The sequence below is a fragment of the Thamnophis elegans genome, chromosome Z, assembly GCF_009769535.1.
Source record: "Thamnophis elegans isolate rThaEle1 chromosome Z, rThaEle1.pri, whole genome shotgun sequence".
NCBI classification, from domain to species: domain Eukaryota; kingdom Metazoa; phylum Chordata; class Lepidosauria; order Squamata; family Colubridae; genus Thamnophis; species Thamnophis elegans.
In genome coordinates, this window is record NC_045558.1 from 140,830,188 (window position 1) to 140,854,930 (window position 24,743).

The 24,743-nt window shown below is 49.8% G+C and overlaps 1 protein-coding gene across 1 annotated transcript in view; it reads right to left on the reverse strand.

The window, feature by feature from the left end:
• Positions 1 to 257: 257 nt before the first annotated feature.
• Positions 258 to 24,743, reverse strand: part of LOC116522038 (myosin-6-like) — a 69,840-nt gene continuing 45,354 nt past the window's right edge. The window contains exons 19-32 of the mRNA XM_032236623.1: positions 24,292 to 24,428; positions 22,784 to 22,910; positions 20,085 to 20,213; positions 16,796 to 17,038; positions 15,714 to 15,890; positions 14,161 to 14,306; positions 13,255 to 13,345; positions 10,214 to 10,603; positions 7,967 to 8,093; positions 6,860 to 6,978; positions 6,214 to 6,410; positions 3,179 to 3,362; positions 625 to 790; positions 258 to 454 (exon numbers count right to left, since the gene is read on the reverse strand). Of these exons, the coding sequence (XP_032092514.1) occupies positions 258 to 454; positions 625 to 790; positions 3,179 to 3,362; positions 6,214 to 6,410; positions 6,860 to 6,978; positions 7,967 to 8,093; positions 10,214 to 10,603; positions 13,255 to 13,345; positions 14,161 to 14,306; positions 15,714 to 15,890; positions 16,796 to 17,038; positions 20,085 to 20,213; positions 22,784 to 22,910; positions 24,292 to 24,428 (2,430 nt within the window). The remainder of the gene's footprint in view (positions 455 to 624; positions 791 to 3,178; positions 3,363 to 6,213; positions 6,411 to 6,859; positions 6,979 to 7,966; positions 8,094 to 10,213; positions 10,604 to 13,254; positions 13,346 to 14,160; positions 14,307 to 15,713; positions 15,891 to 16,795; positions 17,039 to 20,084; positions 20,214 to 22,783; positions 22,911 to 24,291; positions 24,429 to 24,743) is intronic.

The following is a 24,743-nucleotide window of genomic DNA, read 5'->3' on the forward strand; positions in this document are numbered from 1 at the left end:
CTTAGTTCTTCTGTGTCTTTCAATTAAATGCCTCCTGTTCCAGGTTCTGTTCTGTTTAGCCCTTTTGTGCCTTTCATTAAATACCCCCTCTTCCAGATTCTGTTCTGTTCTGTCTAGCTCTTTTGTGCCTTTCGTTAAATGCTTCTTGTTCCAGAATATGGCCTCCCGTTGAGGACAGATGAAACCAGTGAGTAAATCTGCTTGTCTATTTCTCTTCCCAGCTGGGAAGGGGACTCCAACGACTGCTTCAGATGCTTTTAATGGCTTTGGTAGTGAGACATAAGATAGGGGGGAAACCGTGGGAGTTTTAGGGAAGGTAAACAGGATACCTCTGCCTCTTCCAGAGCCGCCTGTAAGTCTACTTTCTCAGATTCCAGCTGCTTCCTCACTTTTTCAAGCTCGTGCATGCTTTTGGCCCCTTGGCTCAGCTGTTCGGTGAGATCCGAAATCTCCTCTGTGGGTAGAGGAGGAAAAGAAAGAGATTCAGGCCACGCTCTTGGGGCGAGGGAGGAAGAGGAGGAGGAGGACATGGAAAGGATTCCCCTCAACCTCTGGCGCCGCCAAGCAAGGAGGCTTTGAGGAGTCCCCTCTTGCCCTCTCCCCCTCCCCTTCAGTTCAACCCACCTTGCAAGTTCTTGTTCTCTCTTCTTAAGGTCTCCAGGAGTTCCAGGGACTCCTCGTAGGCGTTCTTCAGCTTGAAGAGCTCCGTGCTGAGGGAACGGGACTCTTTCTGAGATGCCTCCAGCTCTGCCTGAGATTCTTCGTTCTTCTGCTTCCATTCGGAGAGGATCTGAAGGGGCAGGAGGGGAGGGAGGACAAAGAGTCAGCTCCTCCCCCTTTGGTCTCGTTTTTTCCCTTTTTTTCTCCGTCTCCTCCTCTATCTCCTCTTCTTCCTCATTCTCCCCTTCTCTCTTTCATCTTCCTCTTCTTCCCCCTTCTCTTTCCCTTCCCCCCTTCCCCTCCTCTCATCCCTCTTTTCCTTCTCCTCCTTTCCCCTCCTCTCCCCTGCCACTTCCCCTCCACTTTTCCTTCCCCTCCTCTTCCTTCTCCTTTCATCCTCCTCTTCTTCCCCTTCTCTTTCCCTCCACTCCTCCTTCCCCTTTCTCCTCTTCTCCTTCTCCTCCCTTCTCCTTTCATCTTCCTTCCCCTTTTCCCTTTCTTTCCCCCTTTCTTTCCCTCATCTCCTTCCCTTCTTCTTATTTCTCTTATCCTTCTCCTCCTTTCCCATTCTTCTCCCCTCACCCCTTCTCCTCCCCTTCCACTTCCTCTTCTCTTTTCCTTCTTCTCTTCCTTCTCCTTTCATCCTCCTCTTCTCCTCCTTCTTTCTCTCCCCTCCTCCTTTCCCCTTTCTCCTCTTTCTCCTCCTCTCCTTCTCCATCCCCTTCTCCTTCCATCCTCCTCCTCTTCCCTTTCCCTCCCCTCCTCCTCCCCTCTCCTTTCATCTTCCTTCTCATTTTCCCTTTCTTTCCCCTTTTCTTTCCCTCCTCCCCTTCCACTTCTCCTTTCTCTCGTCTTTTCCTTCTCCCCTTCCACTTCCCCTCCTCTTATCCCTCTTTTCCTTCTCTTCTTTCCCTTTCTCCTCCCCTCCATTATCCTCCCCTTCCACTTCCCCTCCTCTTTTCCTTCTTCTCTTCATTCTCCTTCCATCATCCTCCTCTTTCCCTCCTCTTTCCCTCCCCTCCTTCTTCCCCCTTTCTCCTCTTCTCCTCCTTCCCCTCTCCTTTCATCCTCCTTCTTTCTCTTTCTCCTCCCCTCCCTTCTCCTCCCCTTCCATTATCCTCCCCTTCCACTTCCCCTCCTCTTTTCCTTCTTCTCTTCATTCTCCTTCCATCCTCCTCTTCTTTCCCTCCTCTTTCCCTCCCCTCCTTCTCCCCCCTTTCTCCTCTTCTCCTCCTTCCCCTCTCCTTCCCCTCTCCTTTCATCCTCCTTCTCCTTCTCCCTTTCTTTCTCTCCTCCCTTTCCCCTTCCTCGCCCCTTCTCTTCCCCCTCCCCCTCCCCTTCCTCCTTCCCTTCCCCTTCTCCTTCCATCCTCCTCCCCTTCCACTTCCCCTCCTTTCTCCTATTCTCCTTCCCCTCTCCTTTCATCCTCCTTCTCCTTTCTTTCCCTCCTCCCCTTCCCCTCCTCTTTCTCTCTCCCTCCTCATCGTCTTCTGCCTCTTCCTCCTTCTCCTTCCATCCTCCTCCACTTCCACTTCCCTTTCTTTCTCCTCTTCTCCTTCTCTTCCTTGTTCTCTTCCTCCTCCACTTTCTCTTTTCCCTCTCCTCCCCCCAATACAGGTAGTCCTCAACATACGACAATAATTTCTGTGGCTAAACGATGTAGTCTAAAGTGTGACTGCATTGCTTAGCCTCAGCAATCCCTGGTTGTCATTGTTAACTAAATCCCACAGACACTAGACAAGGCAATTTCCTGGTGGCTTCCCACAACCAAAATCACTGGGGAAGCCAGAAGGAACTACCGTATTTTTTAGAGTATAAGACGCACCCCAAAAAGAAGGTGAAAATCTGAGTGCATCTTATACACTGAATACAGCATTTTTGGCCTCCCGAAACCCCATCCACTTCACAAAAATAGCAATAGCAATAGCAGTAGACTTATATACCGCTTCATAGGCCTTTCAGGCCTCTCTAAGCGGTTTACAGAGAGTCAGCATATTGCCCCCAACAATCTGGGTCCTCATTTTACCCACCTCGGAAGGATGGAAGGCTGAGTCAACCCTGAGCCGGTGAGATTTGAACCGCTGACCTGCCGATCTAGCAGTAGCCTGCAGTGCTGCATTTTAACCACTGCGCCACCTTGGCTCTTATAGCCTTTAGGAGGCTTCCAGAGTGCTGCTGGGGCTGGGGAGGGCAACAAATGAGTGAAAAATGGGCCATCTTTTGCTCATTTTTGCCCCCCCCCAGCCCGCAGGAGCACTCTATAAGCCTCTTAAATGCTATGCATGTTCTTTTCTTGACAAAAAAATGAGCCCGTTTTTGCGAAAAACGGGCCGTTTTGGGGAGGTCTGCAGAGTGAAAAAAACTTTTTAAAAAATTTGCCTCTTCAAAATTTTGGTGCGTCTTATAGTCCGAAAAATACGGTAATGAGTCCCAGGCCAGGAGGCAGGGGAATGACTTCAGCTGAACTGGAGCAGCATCTCCTCTGGGACCCGGGAGGGATGGTCTCCATGAACCTCACCTTGTCAAAGTTCCTTTGCTTCTTGTCCAGGGCAGCTGCGGCGGCGTTCGAGCGTTCCGCGTCCACCATCAGATCTTCAATCTCGTTCTGCAGGCGGTGCTTGGTCTTCTCCAGCGAGGAACACTTGGCGTTCACCGCCTCCACAGCTTCCTCAGCCTCCTGCAGCCGCTGGGCCAGCTTCTTCCTGGAGCAGGAGGACAACCGAGAGAAGGTTACCCCTGGAAGAGCCTTCTCCTTCCCACAGCTGATGGGGAAAGCGGACCTTCTCTATGGGAAGAACACCACGAGTGGCCAGCCAGTTTCCAACTGATCATCTCGTGCTCTGCGATAGATTTGTAAATAAGGTGGCAACCACAAGGATGGGGTCAAAATTTGGCGTCTGGAGGATACATAGTCAACCTTTGCGTGTATTGACTCTGTAGGCCACAGATCAGCTTCTGGCCTTTGAAACTAGGACATTCCCCAGCAAAACCATCCCTACCCACATACCTTGGCGTTTTAAAGTGGGGAAATATCCTCCAACCAACAAGCTTTTTGCTCGTCTTATACACTGCTGAGTTCAAATATAACCCGAGCCAAAAGCTTCTTCATTAGAGGAAGCAACGGTGAAAAGAGATGCCCAGGGTCTTGAGGGGAGGGGTGGAGAAGACATAGGAAGGGAGGAGGGAGGAGAAACGTAAATATGGAGTCCATGTTTATGAGGGACAAAAGATATGGAGGTCAGACGCTCCGAAGAGGTCCCAAGCGAAGGTTTCAGGGCTCAAATGTCCTTCCTCAGAAGCTCGATCTCATCCTTGAGATGTCATCAACATACACCATCGTCCAGGTAGAAAATATTGCCATCTATAAGCCCTTCCAAAATTAATTTTGGCTATTGGTAGTCCTTGACGTAGGGACGCGGTGACTAAGACACTGAGCGTGTCGATCAGAAAGGTTGGCAGTTCGGCGGTTTGAATCCCTAGTGAATGGAGTGAGCTCCCGCTATTTGTCCCAGCTTCTGCCAACCTAGCCGTTCGAAAGCACGTACAAAATGCAAGTAGAAAAATAGGAACCACCTTTGGTGGGAAGGTTACAACGTTCCGTGCGCCTTCGGCGTTGAGTCATGCCGGCCGCATGACCACAGAGACGTCTTCGGACAGCGCTGGCTCTTCGGCTTTGAAACGGAGATGAGCACCGCCCCCTAGAGTCGGGAGCGACTAGCACATATGTGCGAGGGGAACTTTTCCTTTACCTGAGTCCTTAACTTACAACCGTTCAGTTAATGACCATTCCAAATGATGACTCGGTTGAAAAAAAAAGACTGACAACTGGTCCTCACACTTATAACAATCAGATTCCCCGAGTTCCAGGGCTCAAAATTCGGGCGCTCGGCAACTGTACTGTCGTACTGTCCTGAGTTTAAGTGATCACCCTTTGTGACCTTCCCAGCTGACTTCGGGACAGAAGCAAAGTCAACGGGGGAAGCTGGCTTTGCTTAACGACATAATTGACCCGCAAACGACAGCAAAAAAGGGGCCACAACACTGAGCACCTCACTTAACAACCATCTCAATTAGCAAGTCGAGTCGTAAGATGAGGGCTGTGGTTGACCTACTCAAAGGGATGGTATCTTCACGCATGAACCCCCAGGGGTGAAATCCTCCCTGTTCGGCCGAACCAATAGGGACAATTGTCATTGGTTCTGCAAACCGGGAGTTTTAAAAAAAAGAAAGCTTCCGAGAATCACGCAGGTTAGCTGTGAGTCGCGCGATCGTCGGAAGTTTTTTCCTGCTTTTTAAAGCATTTTTTTCCCCTGCTGGTTCGGGCGAAAAGGTAGGAAAGAAATGCGTTAAGAAGTGAAAAAATAGCAATAGCAATAGCAGTTAGACTTATATACCGCTTCATAGGGCTTTCAGCCCTCTCTAAGCGGTTTACAGTCAGCATATCGCCCCCAACAACAATCCGGGTCCTCATTTTACCCACCTCGGAAGGATGGAAGGCTGAGTCAACCTTGAGCCGGTGAGATTAGAACCGCTGAACTGCAGATAACAGTCAGTTGAAGTGGCCTGCAGTACTGCACCCTAACCACTGCGCCACCTCAGCTTGGCCACCTCAGCTTGGCCACGCCCACCCAGTCACATGACCCCTCCCTCCAAGCCAAGCCCACAGAACCGGTGGCAAAAAATTACCGTAGTTTTCAGAGTATAAGACGCGCCGAAATTTTGAAGAGGCAAATTAAAAAAAAATAAAGGTTTTGCACTTTGCAGACCTTCCAAAAATAGCAATAGCAATAGCAGTAGACTTATATACCGCTTCATAGGCCTTCAGGCCTCTCTAAGCGGTTTACAGAGAGTCAGCATATTGCCCCCAACAATCTGGGTCCTCATTTTACCCACCTCGGAAGGATGGAAGGCTGAGTCAACCCTGAGCCGGTGAGATTTGAACCGCTGACCTGCTGATCTAGCAGTAGCCTGCAGTGCTGCATTTAACCACTGCGCCACCTTGGCTCTAAAAATGGTCCTTCCCCCCCACAAAAAAGGGCATGAATAGCATTTATGGGGCTTGTCGAGTGCTCCTGAGGGGTAGGGCAAAAACGAGGAAAAAGCAGCCTGTTTTTCGCAAAAATGGACCCGTTTTGTCAAAAAAAGAGAGGCATGCACAGCCTTTAGGAGGCTTATGAAGTGCTCTTAAGGGCTGGGGGGGGGGGAATTGATAAAAAAGGCCCGTTTTTTGCTCATTTCTGTCCTCCCCAGCCCCCAGGAGCACTCTGGAAGCCTCCTAAAGGCTATGCACGGCCATTTTGGTGAAGGGGGCGGTTTCAGGAGGCAAAAAACGCTATATTCAGTGTATAAGACGCATCCAGATTTTCACCCTCTTTTTTAAGGGGAAAAAGGTGCCTCTTATATGCCGAAAAATACGGTAGGTTTAACCATTGTTGAACACACACACACACACACCCGTCCAAAGTCCTACCTGCTGATGAGCCACAGTCGCCATCTACCTGGTCCATCCTGAACTTCAGGATGTGACCTCTGGAAGTCATCTCCCTCACTTACTTGGCCTCCTCCAGCTCCTCCGTCCTCTGGATGGCGTCCGTTTCATACTTGGTTCTCCACTGGGCCACCTCCGAGTTGGCCTTGGAGAGGACACGCTGGAGCTCAGCTTTGGCTTCCATCTCCTCTTCGTACTGTTCCCTCAGAAGGTCGCAGTCATGGCGGGAGGACTGAAGGGCGTGCGCGAGAGCGTTTTTGGCCTACGTTGATGAGGAACACACGTTAATTTGGAGGGTGTCCATCACACCTCCTACCTTCATCTCAAAAACCCAGACCCATCAAGTGATGTTTCTTTGTCAGAGATTGTTGCCTAAACTGAAATCCAGAATAACTGATGCAATGGGATTCGTTATCGTCTTTATCTACATAAGAATAGACAAATAAATGTACAATACCAACAGATGGCTCTTCCAAGTAAACACAAGCCAGGAGAGTTACTGGCAAACACAAGCCATTAGCTTCATTCCAGCAGACAAGCCCAGACAGACAGCTTAAGTTTACTTCACAGAGCAGCAGACTGCTTCAGTTTCTGTTTCAATTCTCTGCACAGAGTCAGATCTGTTTTGGCTGACTTAGTTGCTATGCCTATTCATTGGCTGACCTTCTTCCCATGTCTCTCCAGGTCATGAATATTTTTAACATTCTTCACCTTGGTCTCCTCTTCCAGTTGTCTTTTGAGGTCCTCCATCTGTTGTGTGTAGGATTGTTTCCCGCGAGTCAGCTGGGAAACGAGGGCCTCTTTCTCTTCAAGCTGTCGGGCGAGTTCCCCTGAGGGTGGGAAAGGAGGAAAGGAGAGTTTCAGAAGCTACATGGGATAGAAGCTTCTTCTGGGTGGATCTCATCAAGAGGTATAAAAAAACAAGCTTTCATTGTTTTTCCTTGAAGGCTTTTTGCTTCTCATCAAGGAAGCATCTTCAGTGCTGACTAGTGGAGTCCGGGAATAGTGGAGAAGGGAAGGATTTATATTCCTTGCAGTCCTCTGGTCGTTAGTACTCTCTCTGAGAGTCATTAAGGCACTTGGAGCTTTATCTGTGCCCTCAGGGTCTCCTGAGTAGTGCAAATGGATTGTATATTTTGACGACACAGTCCTTTCAGCAGTTCCAAGAAGACTCCGCACCCATTTGCACTACTCAGGGGACTTGGGAGGCACAGATAAACCTGTCAACTCACAAACCATCCCTAGCCTGCTCTCAAGTTGCCATAGGCAAGAGGGATGGGAAAACGGCAAAGCAGCACGGCAGCCAAAAACAAAAGCACATTCCAGACATCTCTCTCTCTCAAGGCTGTCTCCCAGGGTTACCCACAGCGGCCGTAGTGGAGTGATCTCTACAACCTGTGAAATTGTTGGCAAATGTGACCGATGACACCCTGGGGGCAGGGGGCAAACAGGGTCAAGTCTGGGCTGTAAATTACGTGAGGTCAGAGTTGGCTTCCCTTGGAACGTGCCGACATGAAGTGCTTAATAAATAACTGGATTTCTTTTGAAACTTGGCTCGAGGCTCATGATTTAATTAGGGCAGCTGTCAGAACCCTGACAAAACCTCCAAGCGGCCCCAACGACTCTCAGAGAGAGTACTAATGACCTAATGACTGCAAAGGAGTATAAATCCTTCCATCCTCCACCTTTGAGTCAGAGCTGAAGGAGCTTCCTGGAGGAGAAGCGAAACGTCTTCAAGAGAAAACAAAGAAAGTTGTTCCTTCTGGATGAAGGAGAATCGCCGTAAGAAACAAGAGGGAGAAAAATGGTAGCCGGTACCATTTTCGGTGAGCAGTTTCGCTCGCTGGGTGTTTGTGTCGTTGAGGGTCCTCTGTGTCTCCTCAAACTTGGCGCGGTGATCCGTCGACTGGTCCTCGATGGTCCGGCACATTTTCTCCAAATTTGCCTGCCAAGAAAACAGAAGAATTAAACCTGAAGTAAGCCTGGCGGAAGCTGGAGCATGTTCTCCAACGAAACCACATTGGGGTTAACATCACTTGAAAGGACCTAGGCATGGAAAGTCGTTAAAAGAGAATGATGGTGATTTCATGACCCAACTAGGTAACATCATCAGTGCTAGAAGGGAATGGGGTTTGTGGAGAGGAGGAGGAGGAGGAGGAGGAGGAGGAGGAAGAGGAGGAGGACAATTGTGGGATCCTCCACCCCGCAAAGGATTCTGGGGTCGTTAAAAGAGGATGAAGGTGATTTCATGACCCAACTAGGTAACATCATCAGTGCTAGAAGGGAATGGGGTTTGTGGAGAGGAGGAGGAGGAGGAGGAGGAGGAGGAGGAGGAGGAGGAGGAGGAGGAGGAGGAAGAGGAGGAGGACAATTGTGGGATCCTCCACCCCGCAAAGGATTCTGGGGTTGTTAAAAGAGGATGAAGGTGATTTCATGACCCAACTAGGTAACATCATCAGTGCTAGAAGGGAATGGGGTTTGTGGAGAGGAGGAGGAGGAGGAGGAGGAGGAGGAGGAGGAGGAGGAGGAGGAGGAGGAGGAGGAGGAGGAAGAGGAGGAGGACAATTGTGGGATCCTCCACCCCGCAAAGGATTCTGGGGTCGTTAAAAGAGGATGAAGGTGATTTCATGACCCAACTAGGTAACATCATCAGTGCTAGAAAGGAGTGGGGTTTTTGGAGAGGAGGCGGAGGCGGAGAAAGAGGCGGAGGAAGAGGAGGAGGATAATTGTGGGGTCCTTGGTTGTTTTCTTGCCAACATTTCATGACCCAACTAGAGTGGGGAGGTGGAGCTCTCCCCTCACAATCAGGAGGCTGTCAGTTCAATCCTAAGTAGGGGCAGAAATTTCTCTCTCTGGGCACGTTGAGAATATATCTGTTGAATATAACTCAGCATTGGCAACAAGTACAGCATCCGGCCAGTAAAAGCTCCACTCCATTCAGTTGTCCAGACTCCATCCCGCAAAGGATTATGTTAAAAGAGGATGATGGTGATTTCATGACCCAATTAGGTAACATCATCAGTGCTAGATAAGAGCCAAGGTGGCGCAGTGGTTAAATGCAGCATTGCAGGCTACTTCAGCTGACTGCAGTTCAGCAGTTCGGCTGTTCAAATCCCACCAGGCTCAAGGTTGACTCAGCCTTCCATCCTTCCGAGGTGGGTAAAATGAGGACCCGGATTGTTGTTGGGGGCAATATGCTGACTCTGTAAACCGCTTAGAGAGGGCTGAAAGCCCTATGAAGTGGTATATAAGTCTAACTATTGCTATTGCTATTGCTATTGAGTGGGGGCTTTGGAGAGGGGGAGGAGAAGGACAACAGTTCTTGAGGTTTTCTGAGCTGTGTTGTTTGTTTGCCAACATTTCATGACCCAACTAGAGTGGGGCAGTGGCCTAGAGGTGGAGCTCTCGCCTCACGATCAGGAGGCTGTGAGTTCGATCCTAGGTAGAGGCAGATACTTCTCTCTCTGGGCATATTGAGAATATATATACAGTATCTGCTTGAATATAACTCCGCATTGGCAACAAGTAGAGCATCCGGCCAGTAAACACTCGCACTGATAATATTCCCTAGTTGGGTCATGAAATATTTGCAGGAAAACAACCCAGCTCAGAGAGCACCAGGGACCCCAAGTGTCTACCTCCGTGATGGTGGCACATGGAGCCATTTATTAGGGCACGCAAGCTGACTTTGGCCTTCATTTTTGGCCATTTTCGGGAACAGACTTCCGGTGTACGCGTCGAGCCATTTTTCTCCCTCCGTAGGGTGAAAAAACGACCCTATGGGCAACCTGGCGATCCGTTCCCAAACTTCGGGGTTGCCCATAGGGTCGTTTTTTGCCCTCCGGAGGGTGGCGGGGATGCCATTTTCACCCTCCCCAGGCTCTTAGAAAGCCTCTGGGAAGGGTGAAGGGAACTCGCGCACTCCTTCTGCTCCCCCCACTTTTGGCACATGATGGGAAAAAGATTAGTCATCACTGATTGACCCTGTAGCACCAATCTACTAAAAAGGAGTTTGTTTTATCCACGGCCTGCTCGACTGGTTTTGGGACCCTCCCCTCCACTGACCTTGGCCTTCAGAATCTGCTCCATGTTGGAGGCCACGTCGTCCAGCTCGAGCTTCAGCTCGCTCTTCTCTTTCTCCAGCTTCTGCTTCACCCGCTGCAGGTTGTCGATCTGCTCGCCCAGCTCGGCCACGGAATCCGCGTGTTTCTTGCGCAGGGTGGCCGCCGTGGCCTCGTGCTGCAGCGTGGCCTCTTCCAGGTCGCGCCGCATCTTCTGGAACTCGGCCTCCCGCTTCTTGTTCAGCTCGATCTGCACCGAGTTGGCCCCTCCGGCCTCCTCCAGACGCTCGCTGATCTCCTCCAGTTCTCGCGAAAGGTCCGAGCGCTGTTTCTCCACCTTGGCGCGGGCCGCGCGCTCCGCCTCCATCTCCTCTTCCAGCTCCTCAATTCGTGCCTGATCGGTGGGAAAAAGATGAATCACTAAATCTTTCAACCTTCTGGAGCAGGGATCTCCACGCCTCCCGCCCTCTGAGCTGTGGACCAATACCAGTCCGCAGCACGCAATGATGGGTTCCGGATCCCGTTCCAACTGGTACGGTTGAAACGGGTTGGGCGGCATTCACATGGACACGTGCAGCGTGCTCATGCATCTTAGCGCCTCTGCGATGCTCCAGCTGCTCAGTGGAGCGTCACGCAGGCGCTGTACATACAGTGCGTGTGTGTGGAAGTGCCAAAGACTTAAAAGACTGGTAAGGAGCTTGAGCAGGTGAGTGAGTCCTCCAGAGCATCGTACCGGAACGGTATCCAGTGCTCCGGGCAGACTCCGGTATGCCTGTACCGGGGAGTACTGCCTGCAACCCACCACTGATTGCATGTGAGACAGGGGTGGGTTCCTGCCAGTTCTCACCTCTTCTATAGAAGAGGTTCCACAGATCTATAGTGCCGTTTAGAACTGGTTCCAGCTCCCTCCCCTCGCCCATCCGCACATCATCAAGATGAAGAGCGAGAGGAAGAATTCTGGGAGTTGAAGTCCACAAGTCTTAAAGCTGTCAAGTTTGAACACCCCTGGGTTTTTTTTTCTAAAGGGTTAGGGGTGCAAGGGTCTTGTAACCTGACAGCTTTAAGACTTGCATACTTCAATCCCAGGGTTCCCGAGCCAACATGACTGAAGGAGGAATTCTGGGAGTTGAAGTCCACAAGTCTTAAAGCTGTCAAGTTTGAACACCCCTGGGGGTTCTTTTCCTAAAGGGTTAGGGGTGCGAGGATCTTCTAACTTGACAGCTTTAAGACTTGTGTGCTTCAATTGCCAGAGTTCCTGAGCCAACATGAACTGAAGGAGGAATTCTGGGAGTTGAAGTCCACAAGTCTTAAAGCTGTCAAGTTTGAACACCCCTGGGGGTTCTTTTCCTAAAGGGTTAGGGGTGCAAGGGTCTTGTAACTTGACAGCTTTAAGACTTGCACACTTCAATGCCAGAGTTCCTGAGCCAACATGAACTGAAGGAGGAATTCTGGGAGTTGAAGTCCACAAGTCTTAAAGCTGCCAAGTTTGAACACCCCTGGGGGTTCTTTTCCTAAAGGGTTAGGGGTGCAAGGGTCTTGTAACTTGACAGCTTTAAGACTTGCACACTTCAATGCCAGAGTTCCTGAGCCAACATGAACTGAAGGAGGAATTCTGGGAGTTGAAGTCCACAAGTCTTAAAGCTGTCAAGTTTGAACACCCCTGGGGGTTCTTTTCCTAAAGGGTTAGGGGTGCAAGGGTCTTGTAACTTGACAGCTTTAAGACTTGCACACTTCAATGCCAGAGTTCCTGAGCCAACATGAACTGAAGGAGGAATTCTGGGAGTTGAAGTCCACAAGTCTTAAAGCTGCCAAGTTTGAACACCCCTGGGGGTTCTTTTCCTAAAGGGTTAGGGGTGCAAGGGTCTTGTAACTTGACAGCTTTAAGACTTGCACACTTCAATGCCAGAGTTCCTGAGCCAACATGAACTGAAGGAGGAATTCTGGGAGTTGAAGTCCACAAGTCTTAAAGCTGCCAAGTTTGACCACCCCTGAGGGTTTTTTTTCTAAAGGGTTAGGGGTGCGAGGGTTTTGTAACTTGACAGCTTTAAGACTTGTGTGCTTCAATGCCAGAGTTCCTGAGCCAACATGAACTGGAGGGGGAATTCTGGGAGTTGAAGTCCACAAGTCCACAAATCTTAAAGCTGTCAAGTTACAAGACCCTTGCACCCTAACCATTTAGGAAAAAAACAAACCACTAGGGTGTTCAAACTTGACAGCTTTAAGACTTGTGGACTTCAACTCCCAGATTTCCTTCTCTTGCTCTTCATCTTGATAGTGTGCGGCCGGGCGGGAGGAGGGAGTTGGAACCGGTTCTAAACCGGTTTGTGGAACCTCTTCTATAGAAGAGGTTAGAACTGGCAGGGACCCACCCCTGGTGTGCATGTGCAGTAGTAAAAAATGCTTCTGCCAAACAATAGAACCAGTTTTGGGGCATGGCAGGCTGAGTTACTACCTAGTCAGCCGAACTGGGCCGAACCTGTGGTTGTGTGCCAGTTATTGGTCTTTCCTGAACCGAAAATCCCTACTCACAGTCATTCCCCCAGAAATTAAAATGGCCCCCACTCTGACACCCTTCAGGAAGGTTCTGAAGGCCTGGGGAACACAGAGCAGGATGGAGCCCATTATGATGCACTATCACTGGGGTGGAGGGGTTATTATATTAATTTATTCTTTGATTACGCTCTTTTATTAGTTTTATTTTTGATAGATGACATTTTTATATTGAGACTACATTGTGATGAAAACAAAACTCTGCACTGGCGACATGAAAGGCATCCGGCCAGTAAATCACTCAGCTCCATTCAGTTGTCCAGATTCCACCCCGCAAGGGATTCTGGGCTCATTAAAAGAGGATGATTTGGTGTTTTTGTATTCCTGTAAGCCGCCTCGAGTCGCCACGCGCAAATAGGTGGCAATACAAAATTCTAAATAAATAAATAAGCTTCACTACCTGTGAGTTAGAAAGGGCCCAAAACAGGCGGACGGTCCGGAATTTTGAGGATTTCTCCCTTAACCTGACCTGAGCATCAAGGAAGGTTTTTCTACCTGGAGTTCTTTGAGTTTCTTCTGCAGCTGGGAAGCCAGAGCTTGCTCGTCTTCAATCTTGCTGTTCTGCTGGTGGATATCAAACTCTTTCCTGCCAAAGAGAATTCTGGGAAGTTAAAAACCTGGTCCATAAAATACAGATTGTCCTCGACTTGCCACTGTTCGCTTAATGACCATTCAAAGTTACTAAGTTACATTGAAAAAAGGGTCATAAGTCAAGGACTACCTGTATTCTGTATCCCCCCCCCCTTAAAACGGGTTACAGTGCCCTATACACTGGGATTTCTGGATTCCAGGAACAATGAATCACTCTCCAGGTTGGAGAAGGAAGCTAATTCCTTCCCAACCAGTTGTGAATGACAGAATGCAAAAATGCTGGTGGAGGGATGAGACCAGTTTTATTTTCGTTCATTGGTGGGATTCAGATGGTTTGGGCTGGTGCGAACGAACCGGTTCTTAAATTGCTGGCTGGCCCTGCCCCTTCCTGCTCCTTCCAGGAGTCCCCACGTACTCTGTTTTGGCTCCCAGGTAAGTGCAGGGAGGCCTACTAGGCCCAAAATAGGCACAGGGGGGCAGAGTGGCACTCCCCCCGTGGCCCATTTTTGCTCCCAGGAGGCTGCAGGGAGGTGTACTAGGCCCAAAACGGGGAACGGGGTGGTGGTGGTCTGTTTTTGCTCCCAGGGGAGTGTAGCAGGCCAAGTGCTGCCTGTCACCACCTGGCCACGCCCACCCAGCAGATCATTAGGACAGAGAACCGGTTGTTAAATTATTTGAATCCCACCACTGCTTTCATCCATATTTTGGAGACAAATATGAAAACTCTTGCGCTTAGCAAATTTTGTGTCATAGACCCCTGGAGACCCCTGACTGGAGAAGCCAAAGGCAGAGGGCTGGCGCTTCCCATACTTTTTAATTTTCTCTTCCATCTGCTGTTTGTCATTCTCCAAGTCCATGATGTTCTCTTGTGCCAACTTCAGGTCTCCTTCAAGTTTCCTTTTCGACCGTTCAAGATCCATCCGGATCTTCCTCTCTTGTTCCAGAGAACCTTCCAACTGTTGAAGGGAAGAGGGGAGAAGAGAGGAGGGGGAGAGAGGAAGGAAGAAGCAAAGAAGGAAGAAAGGAAGGAAGGAGGGATGGAAAGAAAGAAAGAGAAGGAAGGAGGGAGGGAAGAAGCAAAGAAAGGAGGGAGTGAGGTAAGGAAGGAAGGAAAGCAAAGAAAGAAAGAAAGAAAAAGGAAGGGAGGGAGGGGGAAAGGAGGAAAGAAGGGAAGAAAGAAAGGAAGGAGGGAAGGAAGGTGAGAAAGAAAGGAGGGAGGGGGAAAGGAGGAAAGAAGCAAAGAAGGGAAGGAAGAAAGGTGGGAGGGAAGGAAGGAAAGAAAGAAATAGGGAAGGAAGAAGGGAAGGAGGGAGGGAGAAAGGAAGGAAGAAATGAGGGAGATAAAGAAGGATGGAAGGAGGTGGAAGAAGGGAGGAGATAAAGAAGAAAGGAGGGAAGGAATAAAGGAAGGAAGGAAAGAAGTGAGAGAGCAAGGAAGGAAAGGAAGAAAAGTAAAGAAGGGTAAGAGAGGAAGGAAGGAAGAAAAGAAGGACGGGAGAGAAGCAAGGAAGAAAAAAGGGAGGGAGGAATGACAGAAGTTGGAAAAAGAATAGAAAAAGGGAAAGGAAAAAAAGAAAGGAAAGATGAAGGAGGGAAAGAAAGGAAAGAGGAAGGAAGGAAAGAAGGGAAAGAGAGGAAGGAAGAAAAAAAGAGAAGATTTTGAATACAAAACTGAATGCCACCAAATGCCCCTTTAAATTATAAGTATGGATGGTGGGCTATGCCACAAACCATGCCACCGTCACCCTCCAACTCTCTCTGGATACTCCATATTTAATACCCCTAGCATTCATCATCAACCAGCACGAACCAAAATCAAAACATCCAGTAGATTTTACTTCCTCTCTCTAACTCACTGGCGCCTAAAACGAAGAAGCCACGCCTATCCCAAACCTCTAGAAGATGTTCTCTAGATGAGGCCAAGTAAGGACGGATGGACATCCCACCCCAGCCGAGGACCACAAGAGTCCTAATCTGTCTACAAGGCTGACTCCCAGGGGTAGGATTCAGCCGGTTCATATTGGTTTGTGCGAACCGGTTCGCTCCGATGATCAGCTGGGGAGCGAACCAGTTCCCTCCAACGATCAGCTGGGCCCACCCTCTCGCCCTTGTGCTTTGCTTACCTATATCGTCTCAGCTGATTGGCGCAGCAGAGCGGATGGCCACGCCCCAGCTGTGTTACTCCCCAAAAAGTAACATGCGAAGGGTAAAACTGCAGCGAAACATGCGATCACCGATCCGGTTGTTTAACCGGCTGGATCCCACCACTGCTGCCACCTTTGGTTATCAAAACTCAGTCCGGGAGGAGAGAGAACCCCCGACGGATGGACGGACACCCACCCCGCTGGCCTCGGTCCACTCACATCGTCCACTTGTTGTTCCAACTTCATCTTGGCTTTGCTCAGGCTGTTGACTTTGTCTTCTTCAACCTGGAAGTCATCCAAGGCTTGTTGGTGAGCCTCCTGGAGGGATTTCTTCTCCTTGGTCAGCTTGGTGATGATCTCATCCAGACCAGCCATTTCTTCTGTCAGGTTTTTCACCTGAAAAAAAAAAAGAGAGAGAACACATCCAAAGGGACCATGAATCTTTGGCTTTCAGCCGTTCGTTTTAGGGACGGTTCGAAGTGACGATGGGGACGACCAAAAGTGAAATCGTGGCCGTGAGTTCTGACCTAGGCTTCCCGAGAAAGCATACATCACACTCTTAGCCCCCCAAACCCTCTTTTATTTAAACTTCTGTGAATTATGGTTATTCACAGCCCGTAATGATTCATAAACACTCCGTGAAGAGCCTGACAGATGTCTGCTCGAATTGCCAAAGTCTTTCAGGGTAATATTGATAAGCATCCGTCTTTTATCTCCCTTGAAACGCTGCCAGAGACCCCACTGCCAATTAGTTTCGCAAGGCCAAACGTAACACAGAGTCAAACGGAGGATCTCAGAGTTTGAACCGACCAGAATGAACAAATTGCTTCCTGCAAAGGCTCAAATCCGTTTGCTCCTATTTATGTCTTATGAGAGGGGCCAATCATCTCCAAGCCTTACTCCCGAGTTGCCTTTTTTCCTTACCGTATTTTTCAGAGTATAAGACACATTTTTTTTCCTCAAAAAAGAGGCTGAAAATCTGGGTGAGTCTTATACACCGAATACAGCCTTTTTTGCTTCCTGAAGCCCTGCCCCTTCACCAAAATGGCTGTGCATACCCTTATGGAGGCTTTAAGAGAGCTCCTGGGGGATGGGGAGGGCAGAAATGAGCGACCAAGGAAGCCAGATTCACTTAACAACCATGTAACCAATTTAACGACCGATTGTGACCTACATCAAAAAAATTGCGGCAGGAAACCTCGTAAAATGGGGCAAAACTCAACCGCTCTCTGGCTCAGCGACGGAAAATTTGGGGCGCCCTTGGGGTCGTAAGTCGAGGGCCACCTGTGCTTTCGACGTACCTTGTTCTCCGTGGCGTGCTTCTCTTTCTCCACCTTGGCCAAAGTCAACTCCAGGTCATCTATATCTTTCTTCAGCTCCGAACATTCATCTTCCAGCTTCCGCTTCTTGGCGGTGAGTTCGGCGTTCATCTCCTCTTCATCTTCGATCCTCTCGGTCATCTCTTTCACCTTAGCCTCCAGCTGGATCTTGTTCTTGATCAGCTGGTCGCAGCGCTCCTCGGCGTCGTTCAGGTTGTCTTGTTCCTGGGTTGTGGGGGAAGAAGGGAAGGAGAGGAGAAAAAGAAGAAGCGAGAGAGGAGAATATTTCAGGGTTCAACTGTGGGGGCGTTGGTGACGCTGAGCTGCTTCGTTTTCTTGCAAACGTTTCGTGACCCGACTAGGGTACATCATCAGGGCCAGGAGGAGGAGGAGGAGGAAGAAGAGAAGGAGAAAGAGAAAGAGCAGGAGAAGGAAGACTGAAGGGTCTTTGTTACTCTCTGAGCTTGTGGTTTTCTTGCAGGCGTTTCGTGACCCAACTAGGGAACATCATCAGTGCTGGAAGGGAGTTGGCTTGGCAGAGTGGATCAGGAGGGAGAGGAGAAGCAGGGGAAGGAAGAGAAGGGGGAGAAAAAAGAGGAAGGGAGCAAAGAGGGGGGAAAGGATGAGGAGAAGGAGAGCTGTGAGGTCCTTGGTGCTCTCTGAGCTTGGTGGTTTTCTTGCAGATGTTTCATGACCCATCTTGGGAACATCATCAGTGCATGAAGGAAGAGGAGGAGGAGGGGGAGAGATGAGAGAGGAGGAGGAGAGGGAAAGCGGAGGAGGAGGAGAAGGAAAGGGAGAGAGGAGGAGGAGGAGGAGGAGGAGAGGGAGAGAGGAAGAGGAGAAGGAGAGCTGTGAGGTCCTTGGTGCTCTCTGAGCTTGGTGGTTTTCTTGCAGATGTTTCATGACCCATCTTGGGAACATCATCAGTGCATGAAGGAAGAGGAGGAGGAGGGGGAGAGATGAGAGAGGAGGAGGAGAGGGAAAGCGGAGGAGGAGGAGAAGGAAAGGGAGAGAGGAGGAGGAGGAGGAGGAGGAGGAGAGGGAGAGAGGAAGAGGAGAAGGAGAGCTGTGAGGTCCTTGATGCTCTCTGAGCTTGGTGTTTTTCTTGCAGATGTTTCATGACCCATCTTGGGAACATCATCAGTGCATGAAGGAAGAGGAGGAGGAAGAGGAGAGAGAGAGAGGAGGAGGAAGAGGAGAGAGAGAGAGGAGGGGAGGAGGAGAGGGAGAGAGGAGGAGGAGGAGAGGGAGAGAGGAGGAGGAGGAGGAGAGAGAGAGGAGGAGGAGGAGAAGGGGAGGCAAAAGGTGGAGGAGTTGGAGAAGGAGAGAGGAGGAGGAGGAGGAGAAGGAAAGGATGAGGAGATGGAGAGCTGTGAGGTCCTTGGTGCTCTCTGAGCTTGGTGGTTTTCTTGCAGATGTTTCATGACCCATCTTGGGAACATCATCAGTGCATGAAGGAAGAGGAGGAGGAGGGGGAGAGAGGAGAGAGAAGGAGGAGAGGGAAAGCGGAGGAGGAGGAGAAGGAAAGGGAGAGAGGAGGAGGAGAGGGAGAGAGGAGGAGGAGGACGAGGAGATGGAGAGCTGTGAGGTCCTTGGTGCTCTCTGAGCTTGGTGTTTTTCTTGCAGATGTTTCATGACCCATCTTGGGAACATCATCAGTGCATGAAGGAAGAGGAGGAGGAAGAGGAGAGAGAGAGGAGGGGAGGAGGAGGAGAGGGAGAGAGAGGAGGAGGAGGAGATGGAGAGAGGAGGAGGAGGAGAGGGAGAGAGGAGGAGGAGGAGGAGAGAGAGAGGAGGAGGAGGAGAAGGGGAGGCAAAAGGTGGAGGAGTTGGAGAAGGAGAGAGGAGGAGGAGGAGGAGAAGGAAAGGATGAGGAGATGGAGAGCTCTGAGGTCCTTGGTGCTCTCTGAGCTTGGTGTTTTTCTTGCAGATGTTTCATGACCCATCTTGGGAACATCATCAGTGCATGAAGGAAGAGGAGGAGGAAGAGGAGAGAGAGAGGAGGGGAGGAGGAGGAGAGGGAGAGAGAGGAGGAGGAGGAGATGGAGAGAGGAGGAGGAGGAGAGGGAGAGAGGAGGAGGAGGAGGAGAGAGAGAGGAGGAGGAGGAGAAGGGGAGGCAAAAGGTGGAGGAGTTGGAGAAGGAGAGAGGAGGAGGAGGAGGAGAAGGAAAGGATGAGGAGATGGAGAGCTGTGAGGTCCTTGGTGCTCTCTGAGCTTGGTGGTTTTCTTGCAGATGTTTCATGACCCATCTTGGGAACATCATCAGTGCATGAAGGAAGAGGAGGAGGAGGGGGAGAGAGGAGAGAGAAGGAGGAGAGGGAAAGCGGAGGAGGAGGAGAAGGAAAGGGAGAGAGGAGGAGGAGAGGGAGAGAGGAGGAGGAGGACGAGGAGATGGAGAGCTGTGAGGTCCTTGGTGCTCTCTGAGCTTGGTGGTTTTCTTGCAGATGTTTCATGACCCATCTTGGGAACATCATCAGTGGATGAGGTAAGAGGAGGGGGAGAGAGGAGAGAGGAGGAAGAGGAGAGGGAGAGAGGAGGAGCAGGAGGAGGAGAGGGAGAGAGGAGGAGGAGAGGGAGAGAGGAGGAGGAGGAGGAGAGGGAGAGAGAGGGAGGAGGAGAGGGAGGAGGAGGAGAGGGACAGAGGACGAGAGGGAGAGAGGAGGAGGAGAGGGACAGAGGAGGAGGAGGAGAGGGAGAGAGGAGGAGGGGGAGGAAAGGGAGAGAGGAGGAGGAGAGGGAGAGGGAGAGAGGAGGAGGGGGAGGAAAGGGAGAGAGGAGGAGGAGGAGAGGGAGAGAGGAGGAGGAGAGGGAGAGCGGAAGAGGGGGAGGAGAGGGAGAGAGGAGGAGGAGAGGGACAGAGGACGAGAGGGAGAGAGGACGAGAGGGAGAGAGGAGGAGAAGGAGGAGGAGAAGGAGAGGGCAAAGAAGGAGGAGGAGGAGAGAGGAGGAGGAGGAAAAGAAGGAGAAGAAGAGGGAGGAGAGCTGTGAGGTCCTTGGTGCTCTCTGAGCTTGGTGTAGTTTTCTTGAGGACGTTTCATGGCCCAACTAGGGAACATCATCAATGTCAGACGTTTGCTCAAACCTCTCCCCCTTCTAGCACTGATGATGTTCCCTAGTTGGCGCATGCAAGGTCTGCGAGAAAGCACCCAACCTCAGAGATCTCCAAGTTCTCCGTGTAAAGGAAGAACTTCAGAACAAGGAGCAAGGCTGTAAACCTCTGAGTTAAAAAGAAAAAAAGGAGAATAAAGGAAGCCTAAACCTACTCACAGCCTGGACTTGCAACTGGAGGTCGTTCTTCTCCTGGAGTAAGGAAACCATCTTCTCCTCCAGCTCCTTTCTCCGGGTTTCTGACTTCTCCAGAGCTTCCTTCAGCCTCCCAAATTCCTCTTTCATCGTCTGTGAAGGATACAAAAGAGTCACCTCAATCAATCAATCAATCAATCAATCAATCAATCAATCAATGAGAATAGAGCTGGAAGGGACCTTGGTGGTCTTCTAGTCCAACCTCCTGCTCAAGCAGGAGACCTTAGACCATTTCAGACAAATGGCTGTTGAGTCTCTTCTTACTCCAGCGATGAAGCGCCCAGAACTTCTAGTGGCAAGCTGTTCCACTGGTCAGTTGTTCTCACTGTTAGGAAGTTTCTCCTTAGTCCCATGGGTTTCCACCCTTGTCCTGCCTTCAGGTGCTTTGAAGAACAGGTGGGCCCCCTCTTCTGTGGGGCAGCCCCTCAAACATTGGAGCGCTGCTATCAAGTCACCCCTAGCTGTTCTGACCCCCCCCCCTCGTTCCACACCAAAGCACACTCCGAGCCAGAGATAAATTACGGCATTTAATTAACAGACAAACAAGTCCTTGGCAGCAAACCAGCACAGACAAACTTGGGCAGCAATAAACACAGATAAGGCTTAGCAGCAATCCAGCCTGCCAAGCTCATAACAATGTTCTCCGACATTCGATCCTGTGTTGACTTCTGCAAAGAGGGGCGTGTGCACAAGCAGTCTTTTTTATAGTCTGGAGAGGAGCCTAATGACCACCAGCTGAGCACAATTACCTCCTGTAATTGCGTAATTGTTCCTGACGCCTAGTAGCTCTTCGATGGCGTGCATCCAGGAACAACTCACTACTGGCTTCCGGCTCACTCTTCCTTGTCTCCTCCCCACTGGTCCAAGGCTCAGGTGCCTCCTGGTGGCCAACCAGCCTCTCTGCGCCCTGCTCAGAGTCGGAACCCTGTCCAGGGTCCTCCACATCCTCCAGAGCCGACTCATAGGGCCCCTCGCTGTTGGAGTCTGGTGGCAGCTCCAACGGCTCCTGCTGGGCCACAACACCTGGCCTATCTTTTCATTATAGACCTATCGAGTCCCTGCAATCGTTTTTCATACGGTTTAGTCTGCAGGCCTTTAATTATTCTACAGGCAGTCCTCGACTTACAACACTTCGTTTAGTGACTGTTCAAAGTTACAACATCACTGAAAAAAAAGAGACTGGTGACCATTTTTCAAAGTTACGACCTTTGCAGCATCCACATGATCAAAATTCAGAGGCTTGGCAACTGGTTCATATTTACAACGGTTGCAGCGGCCTGGGGTCATGTGATTCCCTTTTGCGACCTGCAAACCAAGTCATTAAAAAGGGTCCCACGGTTACCCGCTTAACAACCAGCACGAGTTACGACCATATTTCCTGTTAGAAATTCTGTTTACTATATAGAGCACTACACAGCAAATAAGGAACACAGTCACCATATGCTTTACTGCTCAACTGTTTTGAACTGTAACAGGAAACAGGACACTCTACTTAGAACGAAAGAGCAGAGAGTATATACCATAGATCCAAACTTGTAAACCCTGCCGTCTACTGGCTGAATACTACTACTGTAGTCGTTGCATGGAAATACAACCTTTCCAGATTCAATTACGGCTGTAAGTTGAGGACTGCCGGTGTAAATGCAAATATAAGATGTAACACTTTTGTGCTTTTACGGTTTTAATTATGGGAACATTTGATGCCCAGAGTCAATTGTCGACTGAGAAGCCATATTGGTGCATCTTCAGGGCTGCCACAGCAAGGCCGGTTGGAGCTACAGGAACGGGAAGGGGGAAATAGAGATAGCTGGGGAGGTGTACGCAAAATAACATTCTTTCTCCTGGGAACCAAGGACATTCTCACCAGCTACTGGGGAGGCACGGACTAAAGCCAAATGGAGTTGGGACTGTGACCTGATTGGACCACGTTACGGATGTGTGGTCTCGGGGCAAGAACTTTGGGTTTGGATTGGGTGGGGAAACCTTCAGAGTCGGCTTTTTCACTGGCCGTGCCAATAACAACATGCCTAATAAATCCACCCTTTGAGGAAACTCCGGGTCTCAGAGTTTTGATTGCGTTGGGTCTAACACAGGTAGCTAAAAAAAAATGAATGAATGAATCATCATCTTCTTTTAATGATCTCATAATCCCTCGCGGGGTGGAGTCTGAGCAACTGAATGGAGCTGAGTGAAGCTGAGTACTGGCCAGATGCCTTTCCTGTTGCCAATGAGGAGTTATATTCAAGCAAATATATATTCTCAATGTGCCCAGAGATAAATATCTGCCTCTACCTAGGATTGAACTCTAAGCCTCCTCATTGTGAGGCGAGAGCATCACCTCTAGGCCACCACACCACTCAATGACTGAATGACTGACTGAATGAATGAATCATATTCTTTTAATGATCCCATAATCTCTTGCGGAGTGGAATCTGACAACTCAATGGAGCTGAATATTTACTGGCCAGATGCCTTTCCTATTGCAAATGAGGAGTTATATTCAAGCAGATATATATTCTCAATGTGCCCAGAGAGAGAAATATACCTAGGATTGAACTCTAAGTCTCCTTATTGTGAGGCGAGAGCTCTACCTCTAGGCCACCATGTCACTCAATAAATGAATGAATGAATGAACGAACAAATAAACGAATAAAGGCAGTCACCTGCATTTCTTTCTCGGTTTCCGCGCTCTTCAGCAAAGGTTTGATCTTGAAGAAAAGCTTCATCCAAGGCCAATTTTTCACCCCCATGAATGCCCGGATGTTGTACTGGATAATGAGCAAGGCGTCCCTGGTGAAAGAGATCAAGGAGAACCACACTGTAACTTTTCAGAAAACCCTTTTCTCCCTTCTCCACCCTCTGTCCCGCGGATGTCAATCCTCAAAATCCCTCGGAATTGCAAAGCATTCGGTTCACCGACAAATGCACGCTCGACAAAAGCGCTCCAACAAAAGCGCGGCGATAAAATCGCGGGTTCAAAATGGCACCCATGAATGAGCGCAGAAGCATGCCGACAACAGCGCCCCGACAGAAGCGTGCTCTAAACCTAACCCTAACCCTAAACCTAACCCTAATCCTAACCCTAAACCTAACCCTAAACCTAACCCTTACCCTAACCCTTACCTTAACCCTAACCCTAACCCTAACCCTAACCCTAACCCTAACCCTTACCCTAACCCTAACCCTTACTCTAACCCTTACCTTAACCCTAACCCTAACCCTAACCCTAACCCTAACCCTTACCCTAACCCTAACCCTTACCCTAACCCTTACCTTAACCCTAACCCTAACCCTAACCCTTAATCTAACCCTTAACCTAACCCTAACCCTAACCCTAACCCTAACCCTAACCCTAACCCTAACCCTAACCCTAACCCTAACCCTTACCCTAACCCTTACCTTAACCCTAATCGTGCTTCTGTCGGCGCTCTTTTGTCGGCGAGCCTTTGTGGGCGCGCTGTCGACATCGCAGTTTTATTGCCGCGGTTTTGACGGTGTCCTGTTGTCGGGCGCGCATTTGTTGGGTCACGAAAGCATTTGGCTATCATTGCAATTCAAAGCAAGAATGTGCCAAAAAAAATCTGCCCTTTTTAAAAGCAATGGACTCATTCAGTGACCATTCATGATTACGACAGTGATGTTGTGGCCCACCAGACTCAGACCATGAGGAGGTTGGGGAGGAAACTCCACGGCCTCCTGCAGCACCCTGCAGACTGAGAAGATGCTGTGGGTGGGCTGGCCAAGGGCTAGGGCCCGTTTTCAGCCTCCACGGCCTCCTGCAGTACTCTGCTGATTGAAAATGGGTCGTGTCCCATTTTGGACGGCAGAGGCATCACAGGTTGGTCCTTTGATAGTTCCAGGCTGGCCCCATGGGCCAGATCTAAGCACCCCGTGAGCTGGATGCGGCCCATGGGCCTTGAGTTTGATACCCCAGCTCTAGACACTAATTTAGGAATTCTGCGATCTCTTTTCTTATTTATTTATTTATTTATTTATTTATCTTGTATGCTGCCCACTCGCGGAGGACTCTGATCTCTGATCCGAGTAACGAAACAACCTCCATATTTCGACCGCATCTAAGAAGAGGGTCTTTCCCCTCTGCTGACCCTCGTCCTTCTCCCTCCTGTTGAGGTCGCCATCCATAACTTTGGTCTTCTTCTCCAGGGCTCACCTGCGCTCCATGATCTTCCGGAACTCAATGCGCATGAGTTGGCCTCTTGCCCTGGCTTGGATGCGGGTAATGATCCGGGACAACCGTTCATCTCGCAACTCTTCGAGATGACCCAGCAGCCCTGCCTTGAAAAACACCTGTGGGATGGGAAGATGGTTTTGATTTCATTGGATTTCTGCGAATTTTTTCTTTAAAAAAAAAAAGCAACGTAAAAGAAACAAGTGGTTGTAAAGTCCGCTCGTTGAATGGGTTTCTGTTTTGGTTGTCGTTTGTCACGACAGAGACCTTGAAGCAGGCTTTTTCTCCAGCTTGGCCAATTCGAAGAGGGGTGGACTTCAACTCCCAGAATTCTCATGCGGGCCGGAGAATTCTGGGAGTCGAAGTCCACAGAGCTTCAGTGGTGGGATTCCAATAGTTGAGCAACCTGTTCTCGGCCCTAATGATTTCTTCCA